This window comes from Macaca mulatta, chromosome 3 (assembly GCF_049350105.2).
Source record: "Macaca mulatta isolate MMU2019108-1 chromosome 3, T2T-MMU8v2.0, whole genome shotgun sequence".
Taxonomy (NCBI): Eukaryota; Metazoa; Chordata; class Mammalia; order Primates; family Cercopithecidae; genus Macaca; species Macaca mulatta.
This window is the reverse complement of record NC_133408.1, coordinates 126,020,711-126,035,444: the sequence shown is the minus strand read 5'-3', so window position 1 is coordinate 126,035,444 and position 14,734 is coordinate 126,020,711. Positions and strand designations below refer to the sequence as shown.

Below are 14,734 nucleotides of genomic sequence, written 5' to 3'. Positions count from 1 at the left end.
CAGAAGACAGCAGAGCTAAATAGTTGCCACAGAGACTGTGTGATATGCAAAGCCTAAACTATCTACTCTTGAGTCCTTTACAGGAAAAATTTGCCCATCTCTGGTCTAGAAATGTTTTGACATTTTTCATTTTCTTGTGCTCAAACCTACCAGCCTCACCTTCTCACCCTCTTCATAGATAAGTAATTAATTCATTGTAATGTTCTCTTTTAATTCAGTAAGATCTGAGGAGGCATATAAGCCTCCTCAAGCCTCCAAATGTCTACTGTCTGCCTGTTCTGTCCTCTTGAACTGGAAAGACAGAGTCCTCATTCTTATACTCTGTAATATACTGATGGTCTGCTTATTAATTATTGTCTTCCATGTATAACCTTTTGAGGTGCAACAGCCAGGACTGTGTGTAATTCCTTGTTCCTTAATACAAGGCCAAGTATACAGTAAGCCTTCACAACATGTTTGTTGAATGAATAAATTAATATCCTTATGTTTGAATTTTCTTTTCAAGGTGGTGAGGAACAGCTATTTTTTTCTTCTGAATACACATGTAAAATTCCTTTACCTATTAATAATTCATTTTTATATCCTTTTTCAAGATTAGGTGTATAAACAATGGTTAATCTTATCGGGAATGGAGAGGACCTCGTGTTCGAGAGGCATGCCAGCCTACTTATTTGCATTCTACCTCTTTCTACTTTTTCATGTTTGTTTTTTTTTTTAACTGAGTAATGCAATATGTTATTTTTTTCTTCACAACGTTGCATTATTTTATATGTTAACAAGTTGTAGCTTAAGTAACCATATGTTTTGTAGCTGAGGAACTACCTGCATAATGATCCAGAGTGTTTTAGGAACAGTATATTTCAAATATTTTTCAAATGTGATTTTTCAAGAAAATGTCTGACTGTGTGAAATGATTGCAAAGGATGATTGTGAAACAGAAGAATTTTAAAATAGGAATAAGAATAAAATCTTAGTTGAGTATTGTGTTTTGATGTATATTTTTGTTTGTGTTTCTCTTCTCGACCATCTGACTATTATTTAAAATCATTTCCCACATAAATTAAGAACGACGTACTAAGTTCTTAAAGAAATGATTTTGATAGTAGACATTTCCATTGGAGTACGTTTGTCATTTCTTGTACTGCAGTGAATGTGTTTTCTCTTGAGTCATGGTGTCTTTAATAGTACCAATTTAAAATCATAGCAGTACGTGAAGTAGAGTCAGCACCTGAATTATTGGCTTATTTGGAAATTAAGTAAATGGCCTCTTTTAAGATCTTCTGCAGAAGAAAGTATAGAGCATTTTTAATAGATATGTTTCTTTTCCTATTATTTCCCATAAAAAAGAAACAGAATTGGGGACTTGTAGTTATTTGTTATTTGATTCATCCCATCTCTCTTGAACTCTTCCAATACATTAGCAAGTTTGTAAATGCAGACGTTTAATTTATTGTGTTTTTTTTTCTGTGACTATATCTAATTATATATTTAGAGGAAATGGAATGAGATATTGGCATCTTCCAAAAGAAGGAATGAGAAAGATGTGTTCTTTTCACCTTGTGGATATTGAGCTCTTGAATGATATAGTGATAAAGAAATGTTCTTGGCCTCTGACCCAAGATTTCACAGGGCTAGGATTCAGGGGAATGGGCAGTACCTTGTGTGTATCATTTTTCCTCTTGCTTTTCTACTTTTGCTATATATGTATAAGCTTATGGAAAATAAATATTTTCTTAAATATATTGTATTTTACTCTATTAAGCTTACACATTTTCAAAGAAATTATTTTAAATTGAAACTCCTAGAAAAGAGAATCAATGTTGTTTGTACAGTATCATTTGTAGAAGAGTGTAGGAGTTCCATAAAAATCTGGGAAACAGTAAAATGTAGTCAGTGGAAAATATCATTGTAGTATTTACATTAGTACTCTTCAGTATAATTTTCCAAGATGATGGAACTATTCGTAATCTGTGCTGTCCCATACAATAGCCATTAACCACATGAAACTACTGAGTACTTGAGACATGGCTACTGTGAAGGAGTGCAATATTTCTTTATATTTAAATATTTTAGTACAGTAATTTTATTGTCCTTTTGTAATTATAGACTAACATTTTAATTTTGTTCTACTTAATTTTTTATTCTTTTTTCTTTCAGGAAAATATATGCAGATGATGAACATTCTTAAGCCAATTGCCTTTGATGTTATTCATTTCATGTCTCAACTATTTGATTATTACTTGTATGCAATATATACCTTTTTTGGTCGGAATGATTCAGTAAGTCCACCTTTAGAGGGAAAAAATATTTCTTCTAAAATTTATTTTATAAATGTCAAAGTTTTTTGTTCTCTTTGTGGAAGATACACAAATAACATTATTTTGGGGAATGCATAAAAAACAAAATTATTGATACCAGCTTTCTGTCTGCCTTATTGCCTTACTTTTATATTAATTTTAAGCTTTCGTATGATAAACACATTCAACTTTTTGGAAGAAAAAGTGCAATGTCTGTTTCTAACTTTGACATATTTTGGCAATGAAAAATGTACAGATTGCTTTATTTAAATCTGGCTCTATGTAAAATACAAAACAGTAAATGAGACATTTTAAATATTGGCTAACAACCTTAGCAGTCACTGGTACATCTAAAAGATAATGAAAAATATTTATTAAAATAATTGAAAATCTGAACTGAGCCATCTACCTGCCATAGAATTAATGTTTTTCTGCACCTCCTTTTTGCGTTTCCAAAACAGTTATTGAGTATATCTTTTTCTACTACTCACAGAAAATAACACAATATTAGGCAAGTAACTAATTTGATACTTTAAAATTAATTATGTGATTTGCATAGATGTTTGACAGTTTTCTGTGTAAAAACATTCCATTGAGTCCTATGAATATAATACTAGTTATATTTCATATCTTTTTAAAAATGTAAATTTCAATGTATAACTACATTCATTATATAAATATTTATATCCTTGCTGTGATCACAAGTATGTCAAAGACATAATCATTTTATATAAGACCCGAATTTCTGGGGTTCTTAATTCTGAAAAATATTTCTTAGAAAGAATGCTAATATGACCAGTGACAAAATGTTGCTGCAGAATTTATATACTATAAAGTATGTATTAATTCATCACCCTGAATTTGGAAACTCACTAAATATTAATCAAGGAAGACCTTGTAGAGTTTTAGCTAATTGTCAGAATGTTTTAGTCTTGTAGGTGAGCCTTACTTTGTCTTTTGGGCCATGCCTCTAGACCGGTCCTGTCTAAGAAATTTCATAATAGTAGAAACATTCTGTGTTAGCAATGTCCGGTATGGTAACCACTAGCCATACATGGCTTTTGAGCACTTGAAATATGTATGACTAGTGACTTAGGAACTGAATTCTTAATTGTGTCTAATTTTAGTTAATTTACCTTTAAATATAAATAGCCACATGTGACTACTATCATATGGGACAGAACAGTTCCAGAACACATTATTGATAAGGTGTGTTAAAATAAGATCTTTCTGAAACTTTTGGGAACCAAATGGTTTTGGATGTGATTTCCCAGCTGATTATATACTGACACAGAATTTTTTCAGAATGACATTCTCTAGTACCCCAGAAATTTAGCAAAGTATAGTTACTTATTGTAAAATATATTGCATATTTGATTTAAGATTTGTTATGAACACAGTATTCTGATATTTTACATTTAAACCATTTTTAATTCTGTAAGACTCAGTAAGAGCTATTTAATTATACTGAAACAAAGAAAATCTATACATAAATAGCACAAATAAGCACATGCATGTGTATAATATTGAAGTGGTAGTTTTTAATTTCCTAAGAGAATAAGCTTTTCAGGCCCATTAGAAATCATAGAAATTTTCATACTCATAAAAATAAATAAATACTCCAAATTTACCCTATTAAGTGTTGAATCTTAGTGGTACCAGGGGAGGGGGAATCAGGTAATGTGTAGAATGGGAAGAACAGGTTATATGGTTGTATCTGCTTCTCTGTCAAAAGAAAGGGACTTGTGTGAGAGAATTTAGATGGATGCTTTTTGTGGAAAAATAAGCATCTTTTTCTCAGGGGTTCTGGCTTCTAGAAATCATTGGTTGGGGACACAGTATATACATTAGTCCAAAGGATTCCTCCTATTAATACTATTTCCTCCAGAAACTCCTGCTATTAACTGAACTGGTTATTACCTACTTTCTCATGCTCTATTTTATATCTGATCCATTGGATTCTATTATAATAATGTTATTCATAGTATTGCTTTATCTTGCCTTGTCCCCAGCTTTCCATTGTTCACCTCTTAAGTTATGTTTTCTTTGGTCTTTCTGGTTCACATTTTTTTGTGAAGACCATCTGTAACTTACTTAAAACAGTAGTAAACACATAGTAGACACTCATGGTGTATGGATTGATCTTCTAATTATTTGCCATTCCAGTAAATCTTATGAACATTCTTATTTGACAACAGTTTGTGAGCCTCGTTTAAGGTTACCTTTCATTAGTAAAACTGTTTCTTTGTAGAGAGCCTATAAATAGGTATCTGTATATTTAAGAAATGAATTAACTTCCAATTCCAGGTATGACAGACTAAAACCTTTCTAGATAATATTTCCTGCAGAAAACAACTATAAAATCTGAATGTTATAGAAGAGGCAACTATTTGAAGACACTGGAGAGTAAACAGAAGCAGCAAATAGACTCTGGTGAGGGGTCCATGCTAGTCTGCAGATGGGAGAAAGGGGAGCTATGAAAATAAATTTTATCCCCGTGGCTTTTTAGCTCAGGGCTAAGTGCAGTCCATGTGGCCCACGGGTGGAGACAAGCACAGGAAGACCTGAAGTTTTTATGGACTGGAGAATCAGAAAAGTGGAGCCAGAAAACTGGAAACACTAAAAATAGTAGAGGAGGCTCAAAAGAAAAAAATCCAGAGAGGGGATTTCCAAATTCAGTCCACCTATATCTCAGACTGTGAAATATGTGATTCCATGATCCATGATTATATGGAACAAACTGCCTGCAGCTCAGTGAAAGAAAAAAAATATAAACAGAGACAAAAGCTGCTGCACAAGAGACAGTTTATAGTTAAAGCCCAGCCAAGAAACTTAGGTACTGAAAACAAAGGAAATGATGTTTATGGGAGAAAAATGACAGTATCCAGAATCTCCAGAATGAAATCGGTCATGTAATCTAGCTTTACGTAACAGACACAGCACCAAATCAATCTAGTTTAACTCTAAGATACTGGAACCAAGGGATAAGGATTTTAAATGGGCTTTTATCACTGTCTTCAATGAATTAAAACAAAATATATTTTAAATGCTTGAACATCTCAGCAGAGAAATAGTAAATTCTGGTAGTGACAATGATAAAAAAAAAAAGGAAATCCTAGAAATGAAAAATATAATTTCAAACACAACAAAAAAGTTTACTCTATATACTTAATAGCCAAATGGACATGACAGAAGAAAGAATATGTGAACATAAAGATAATCAAAATTATTCAAAGTGAAGAGCATAAAAAAGGATTAAAAGGAAAAAAATCTCACAGACGTTTGATTATATCACATGGTAAAACATACACGTGATTGGAATACTAGATGGAGAAGAAGAGAGAGAGAATGAGTCAGAAAAAATATTTGAAAAAACATTGGCCAAAATTTTGCAGCTACAAGGTGCTAAATGAACAGCGAGAAGAGGAAGCATAAAGAAATGTACAGCGGAGTACCTATGATGAAAATTTTTCTTGAAAAACATAGTAGATATATTATATAAAAGGGACCAATAATCTGATTAACAGCTGACTTCCCATTAAAAGGCTATGGGGGCTTTTTGTACCTTGAAGGTACAAAAGAAAAAGAAATACTGTCTATTCAGAATTTTATATCCAGTAAAAACATCATTTGAGAATGAAAGTGAAATTAAGATATTTTTAGATTAAAAGAACAAAAAACTAAGAGAATTTGTCACAAGGGACATATAAAAATTCCTAAGGGAAGTTAATGAGACTGAAGGGGAATGATAACACATGAAAACCTAGATCCTCAGAAAAGAGTGAAGAGCATTGGTAATGGAATCTACCTGTGGAAATTCAAAGATAATTTTTTCTTTTTCCACTTACTTTCTTTATAAACCACAGGGCTGTTTAACAGTGAAATCATAGCATAGTCTTCCTGGAGTTCATAATACATGTAGATGTATTACATTTAAAAACTATAACAAAGTATGTGGGGAGGGTGTGGACGTATAAGATTGCAAGATTTCTGTATATTAGTAAAGCAGTGATGAATATCGTAATCCATAGGACAACTATGAAACATAATACAAATAACTTTAACTCTTTAGCTAACAGGGATATTAAAGTAGAAATCTAAAAATATATTTATATAATTACAAAAGGCAGGAAAGGAAGAACCAAGGAGGGAAAATAGAGATAAAATATAACAGTAGGTGCAAACTCAACTAATCATTGCATTAGATGATAATGGACTAAACTCTCAAATGGCAGAGATTGTCAGAATGGATTAAAAACAAAGTCCACACTAAAAAACAAAAAGACATACTTTAAATATAAAAAAGAGGCTGGACAGGGTGGTTCAGACTTGTAATCCCAGCACTTTGGGAGGCTGAGGCGGGAGGATCTCTTGAGCCCAGAAGTTCGAGACCAGACTGGAAAATTTGGTGAAACCCAGTCTCTACTAAAAATACAAAAATTAGCCAAATGTGATGGCTTGCACGTGTAGTCCCAGTTACTCAGGATGCTGAGGCAGGAGGATCGCTTGAGCCCTGGAGGTCAAGGCTGCAGTGAGCTGTGATCACACCACTGCACTGCAGCTTGGGGACAGAGCGAGACCCTGTCTCCAGAAAAAAAACAACCAACCAAACAAAAAAAAACCCCAAACAATTGTGCTGGAGATCCTAGCCTTTGTCATAAGATAAGAAATATAAGGCATATGGATTGGAAAAGAAGTTAAGTTGTCCTTAATTGCAGATGACATGGCAAACCCTAAGGAATCCACAAATAAGCTTCTAGAACTAATAAATAATTTAGCAAACTGCTAGAATATAAAGTCAGTATACAGAAATCAATAATCCAGTTTGAAAATGAAAAAAATTTTTAAAAAGCTTTACTTACAGTAACATCAAAATTTTTAAAGAAATTTAACAGATAACTTGATAGGTTTGTACACTGAAAATATTAAATCATTAGAAAGGGAATTAAAGGCTATGTAAATAAATAATGAGATACACCATGTGCATATATTAGAAAACTCAGTGTTGTAAAGGTGGCAGTCTTCCCCAAATCTATAGGTTCAGTACAATCCCACTCAAAACTATAACAAGGTTTTTTTTTTTTCCAAGAAATTTAGAAGTTTATTTTAAAATTGATACAAAAAGCCAAAGATTCATAATGGCCAAAACATTTTTGAAGAACAGAGTTAGAGGATTTTTATACCTGACTTCACAAAGACTTACTCCAGAGCTACAGTAGTTGATAAAGTATGGTACTGGCCTAACAGTAGATCAGTGCAACAGAAATAGACACACTTACATGGTCAATTGATTTTTGAAAACGGCACTAAGGTAGTTCATTAGAGAAAATAGTTTTTTTAGCAAATGGTGTGGATACACTTGGATATAAGTATGAAAAGAAAAAAAAAGCCTCAATCCCTCTTCTTCATACCATACACAAGAATATAAATAAACATTGTTTATAAGACCTAAAGAAGTTCCAAAACTATGAAACGTCTAGAAAAAACTAGGAGAAAATCTTTGTGACATTTGGGTTAGGCATATGCTTCTTTGAAAAGACACAAAAAGCATGAAGCATAAAAGAAAATATTGATAAAATGGGCTTCCTCATGGTTAACAACGTTTGCTAAAGAGGCAGAAATACGAAAAGTCAAGTCAGACCAGGAGAAAATTTTGCAAACCATATGGAGAAAGGCTGTGTTCACACAAAGTATAAACAACTCTTATAGCTCAATAAGAAAACAACTCACTTAAAAAATGGGAAGAGACTTTATCGGGTATCTGCACTGCAAAAGAAGATATGAGAATGGCTAATTAGCACACGAGAAGATGTTTGACATCACTGTCATCAGAGAAGTGCATGTTAAAAGCAATTCCAATACGTCTGTGCAACCACTAGAATGGCTAGTTAAAAGGCACTGACAGTATTAAGAATTGGCAAGTTTGTGGAGTCTTTTAGTCTGCTCCAACTTCCGTAGCAAAATAGTGTAGACTCGGCTGCTAAAGAACGGAAATTTATTTCTCAGAGTTCTGGAGGCTGGAAGTCCAAGATCAAGGTGGTGGCCAATTCTTTTTATGGTGGGGGGCACCCTTTCTGGCTAGCAGATGGTTGCTTTCTGCCTGTGTCTTCACATGGCCTTTCCTTTGATCACGTGGAAGGAGATAGTAAACTCTCTAGTGTCTCTTCTTAAAATGTCATGAATTCCATCGTACCAGGGACCCACCCTCATGACCTAATCTAAAACTGATTTTATTTCCCAAAAGCCCCATCTCCAAATGCTATCACATTAGGGGTTAGGGCATCAACATGCATTTTGAGGGAAAACACAAACATTTAGTCCGTGACATGGAACAACTAGAATTCACATACATTGTGTGTGGAAATGAAAACAGTACAGCTACTTTAGAAAACAATGTGGAAGTACCACATTGTTAAAAACATATTTAGTATATGAATTAGAAAGTCCATTTCTAGTTATTTACCCAAGAGAAGTGAAAATAATATGTGTCCAGAAAAGGACACACACATGAATGTTCATAGTGACATTATTCAAATAGCCTAAACCTGGAACCCAAACGTTAGTTGACCGAATAAGTAAACTGAACAAGAGATTGTACTGTATCCATACTACTAAATACAATGAAGCAATAAAACACTACAAAATACCACCAGACCCAACACAGATGAATCTCAAAAGCATTCTAAGTAAAACACATCAAACACAGAAGATTATATACTATGTGAATCCATTTATATGAAATTTTAGAAAAGGCAAAAACTACAGTGAGAGAAAGCAGGTCAGTGGTTAAGGGTGAGGGAAGGGGATAAGGGCAAAGGGTATGAGGCCATTTTTAAGGGTGAGAAAACTCTATCTTTTTATGGTGCTGGTTGCAAGATTGTATGCAATTACCAAATTCATCAAACTATACTTAAAAAGATTGAATGTAATTTATATATAAATAATACCTTAATGAAAAGAGAAGAAAAATGGATTGATGAAGTTTATAAAACCTAGAGAAAATAAAAGGTATTACATATCATAAAATTAGCATATAAAATCAGTTCATGTTTTGTTGCACAGTGTTATGGCACAACTATTTTCACTTAAGACTCTCTGACACATGTAAATAATTTCTCATTCTTGTGTCTCAAATGGGAGAAGAAGAGGAATAATAAATGTTCATGTATGCTTGTGTGTGTGCATATAGTCACATAGTCATACATACATAATTTCTGACTATGTTAATGACATACATTTTATAGCTTACTCTTAATAATGTTTTAAATTTATTGGCTCATAGAGGACATTGTAACATTTTTCCAAATGCCTTTAACTATGTATGATTACCTCTAAATTACCTTTATTTTCATCAATGGAATCATCACACAGAGAGCTGACTAACTGGCTTTTCATGTCTTATTCTTATCCTTCTCAGTTATGCTCTTGTGAAGGTTTTTATAAATGCTTTGGCTTTGTTGTAGTGAATAGATTTCTATCTATACTGTGAAATGTTTACCAAGCCTAATAGAAAATTGTATTGATTTTTGAATGAGGATTTAAGCTATCACTAATTTGTATAGGAAAAATAAATGAGCAAAAAATATAAATAACTTTATGTTGTTATGCTGCTACATGAACACAGCACATTATATCTTACATACAACAGAGTATAATATCTTTATCTAAAATCTCAAGTTTTACAACTAAAAATAATGACTCTTGAGAAAGAAATTCTGGAGAACTCTCTTGATAATTCTTAAGATTGATACTTGTTAGTGTGTCCTGTGAATGCACACAGGTAAATGTTTCTTTGGTTCCCTTGAGATTTGACTCCTTTGCTTGATGTATTAGAATTTGTAAATGCAATTTGGAAACCCTCTGAAGGCTAAGTATCTGAGTGAAAACTCATCAAATACCTTGGTTAATTTGAAGATGTAACATTTGCAAGATGATCTCTAGAATGATGTAACAAGCCTTTTTCTTTTTCAGTTGGAATCAACAGGACTCGGCCTTAGTAGTAGTAGACTAAGAACAACTCTAAACAGAATACAAGAAAGCCTTATTGATCTAGTAAGTAATGAATCGGAATATATTCTTTTGGATTATATAAAATGCAAATTAGCTATTCAATCAATTTTGTATAAATGTGTCTATATGTATATTGAGTAGCGGAGTCCTCAGAATTAAATGAGTGCATATAGGAAGTAAAATAGATTGCTTATAGTCTGATCAGAGAGAAACTAGTATACATAAAAGAATATGATATTGGTCATATGTCTAGCACAAGTTCAAAGAAGAGAAAGGTTTATGTGAAAAACTAATATCAGAGGAGGACTAAAGGAAGAAGTGACACTTGTGCTAGACTTCGAAGACCAGGCATAGGATTAATGGGAAAGGGAAAAGTCTTTAAATTAAGGTACACAGGGTGAGCAAGGGCCTTGAGGTGGGTGCAGTACGAAGTGTGACAGATCTTAGGATTGGGACACTGGTATATGCTGCAAAGTTAGGTTGCATTGAGTGTTTGGGACACTTTATAAATGGCTTTGAAATTCAAGGAGAAAGTTTGGGTTTAGTTGCTGTGTAGTAGGGAGCCCGGTTTTTGACTATCATCATAGGATGAAATGCATGTTTTAAGAAGACAGGTTAGATAGCAGCACAGGGTTGACCTCCTGTAGTGTTTCAGCTAACATAAGCATTTAAAATGAGAAAAACTTTCTCATGGTTGGTCACTGTAGCCCGAAGTTTATGTTGTTTAGACATTTCTCCACATCTATTTTAACCCCAAGCTTCTCTGAATTTTCCTTTATTCCTTCAACCTAACACGAACAAGCAATCATTTTCCTCATTTTTCATAAGCTCTACATTATGTGCATACTTCTGTTATTGAAGCTTTTTATAAAGCCATGATTATTCTTTTAAGGAATACTTATTGTAACAATTGGTATATGCCAGGCATTGTTATAGAGCTGGGAATTCATCAGTGCACAGAAGAGATATTTCCTGTCTTGGAACTTGTATTTTATTGGAGCAGAGAGACAAACAAATGTATAACATAGTGTCAGATACTCATTGAATACTAAGACAAAACTGAAGCAGTGATAGGATGGGGATCTTGAGCAGAGCTGTGAATAAAGTGAGTGAGGCATGTGCTGATATCTCAGGTGAGCGCTGTTTGGGCAGAAGAAATAACTGGTATCCTTCTCTCTTAACATTTGGAGATCCTTTTACCCAACATATTTTTTAAAATATAGTCATATCACTTACCTTGGCACATAGCATTGCTTCAGTAAATGTTCATAGAGTAGATGAATATACTCCAGTCCCTTAGTTTCTTGTTTCTTGGCATAACTTGGCTTGTTTCCTTGGTTATGATATTTGTTTAATCCTTGATCTTCAATTTCAGAGTCAAGGCTCCTTATTTGACCCAGCCTTTTTGTTTCTCTTTTTTCTTTTCTTTTTTGTTTTTAGTCTTTGTTTTGTAAAATCCACTGGTCTCAGCCCCACTTGCAGTTTTCTGTGTTTCAATTTTGATTCTTCTTATTCGATACTTCAGTATAACCTTGAGCATCAAATCTTATTCTCCAGATCTTATTCCACAGCTAAAGTTTTTCTTGTTTCTGACTGAAAGGCCCAAGATTAATGGGCCAAATTTTACCACTAGAGCCATTCACCCTGGCATTTCTGTGTCATTCCTGCTAGCTACTGTCTTGTGATCATCGAACACCAGTTCTAGATTTGACCCTTAAGATGTGGATTTCTGCTTCAGATTTTGCCACATAGTGTATAATGAATTATTACTCATACTGATAAACATTGGTTTGTTATTTTAGAAAATATATTTGTCATTTATTAGAACTTGCTTGATCTCAGGATTTTTTTTTTTTTTTTGAGACGGAGTCTCGCTCTGTCGCCCAGGCTGGAGTGCAGTGGCCGGATCTCAGCTCACTGCAAGCTCCGCCTCCCGGGTTTACACTATTCTCCTGCCTCAGCCTCCCGAGTAGCTGGGACTACAGGCGCCCGCCACCTCACCCGGCTAGTTTTTTGTATTTTTTAGTAGAGACGGGGTTTCACCGTGTTAGCCAGGATGGTCTCGATCTCCTGACCTCGTGATCCGCTCGTCTCGGCCTCCCAAATCTCAGGATTTTTTAAGCTGGTATGTATTAATTTTCTTCACTTCATTAATTTGCATTTACATTGGCAGAATACATTAATTGATTTCTTGCTACTCAATACATTCTTTGGCTACTGAAATAATTTATAGCTTAATCAATCTGAAACCAACTAGATGGAAGTAATATTTTTCCTTGTATTTCTCTTGCATGTCACTTAAAATCTTAATGAATACTTTTTTGGTAATTTTATTTTCTCCATATAGATATTCTAAGTTTTACTTCTCTTTAAGCTGTAAAAGGCAAAATAGAATTATTGTGGTCTTAAAAATGCTGCCTGAAATAATTTATCATATAAATTCAGTGTAAACTAAGAAAATTTGTTTGTCACATCAAATAAAAGTTTAAGAAAAGTTGTCTAATAGGAAAAGTAAGAAAGGAAGCTGGTATAGGTGATAGTGACAGCAGGAAGGTGAATTTTTAGTAACCCATTTGGTTATGCTAACTAAATTGTTTGCTTTAAGACCTTTAGCCAACTTATTTATTCATTTATTATTTATTTACTTATGAGACAGAGCCTTACTCTGTCACCCAGGCTGGAGTGCAGTGGCAAGATCTCGGCTCACTGCAACCTCCACCTCCCAGGTTCAAGCGATTCTCCGGCCTCAGCCTTCCGAGTAGCTATAATTACAGGCTGTCACTACCGCGCCTGGCTAGTTTTTGTATTTTTAGTAGAGATGGGTTCGCCACGTTGGCCGGGCTGGTCTTGAACTTCTGACCTCAGGTGATCCTCCTGCCTTGGCCTCCCAAAGTGCTGGGATTACAGGCGTGAGCCACTGCACCCGGGCCTTTAGCCAACTTTAAATTTTTGATAATAATATTTTAAATTTGTCCAGAAAAATTCATAAATGTGAATTCTCTTTGTAGTAGCACATTGGTGGTAGGAAAGGTTAAAAAATGTGACTCTCACAGTGAGAATAAAGGTGGTTAAGGTTTCATTTTTCAGTCTTTAAAGGGTTATAGCCTTTACTTATTGCACTCCTGTAAACTGAAAAAGCCAGTTTAGGAGCTTTTTATTTAAGTGTGCAGTAAGCACATACCATTTATTTATGTCAGCTTGACATTTTCGTAACTCTCTTGCTCTCTTCAAGCGTATTTTCCTAAATATAAACACAGAACTTTAGTCTTTAAGCAAATAATTATCATAAATTTTATGCCTCAAATGCCAGGCATACAACTGGGAACAAAGGAAGGTATTTTAATGAAAGCCTTTTGAAGTGGGGGCAACAATTCCAGTGATCTTCTAAAGAATGCTTTTGTGAAAGAGCTCCCTGAGTAGAAGGGAACTCAATGCATTTGTGTTGGAGGCATTAAGGAGGTAGTTAGGTAAATGCTTTTGGCTCCTCTTGTCATATGAAAGATAACTGTATTCTCTCAGACTATAGATATACCCTCTCCTTGCCTTCCATTATTTTCTAGAGCCACCTCCCTGTTCTATCCCTAATTAACTAGTTAGTACCTAAATTCAAAGAAACTTAGTTTTATAGATATATTGTGTATATGATATCTAATCCGAAAGAATGAAATTTAAAATTAACTGCTATTATAAGTGTTTGGTATTCATGGAGATCCTTGAGCTATTTTGAGTTTGAGATTATACAATATTGTCAGAAAATTCATATTAGATTTAGCTTAATTATACAATATTTTAAAAGCAGAAGTGTTTGATGCTTAGAAGGAGTTTTGTTATACTGTTGGAGTATAATCTTCCAAGATTTTACTCATAGAAGGAAACTTATCTGTGCTCATTTAACCTGTACAGCATTCATACATACCTAGTAACCATAAGCTTCTGCTTGAACATCTCAAGTGATGTTTTTTTGAGAACTAATAACCACCAAAAGCAGCCCTGCTTGCCTTACATCTGCCTGGTAGAATGTGCTTTGTTATAATGTAACCAAATATGCTTATCTCTTGAACTATTTTCTGTTATTTCTATTTCTACTTCTTTTGGATCACTTTGAGTAGCCTAGCCATTTTGCCCAAGTGAGTCCTTTCTTCTCCCAGTTCCTTTATTCGTTTTTCATGTTTCAGAGTTTTACATCTCCTCATCATTCTTTGACTTGTTCTGAAATAGTTATTTACAACTCTGAACTAAGAAGAAAATTGAGAACACTATAAGAGGTATTGGAAGCAGACAGAAAACGAGCTATGTGATGAGGGTGCAGGATGAGATACAAGATAGTTGGATAGCTATCTTTATTACTAATTCATTCAACAATACATATTGCATGCCTAGGTACTTTGTGGTAGACTGATGGCCCCCAGAGTGGAGGAGGTAGTTAA

General features: G+C 34.0%; 1 protein-coding gene across 3 annotated transcripts in view; it reads left to right on the top strand.

Moving 5' to 3' along the window:
• VPS50 (VPS50 subunit of EARP/GARPII complex) overlaps window positions 1-14,734 on the top strand; it is a 220,315-nt gene that overhangs the window by 190,610 nt on the left and 14,971 nt on the right. For all 3 annotated transcript variants that reach the window (XM_077998061.1, XM_077998060.1, XM_015134266.3), the window contains exons 21-22: window positions 2,158-2,279; window positions 10,269-10,349. In XM_077998061.1, coding sequence (XP_077854187.1) covers window positions 2,158-2,279; window positions 10,269-10,349 — 203 coding nt within the window. The remainder of the gene's footprint in view (window positions 1-2,157; window positions 2,280-10,268; window positions 10,350-14,734) is intronic.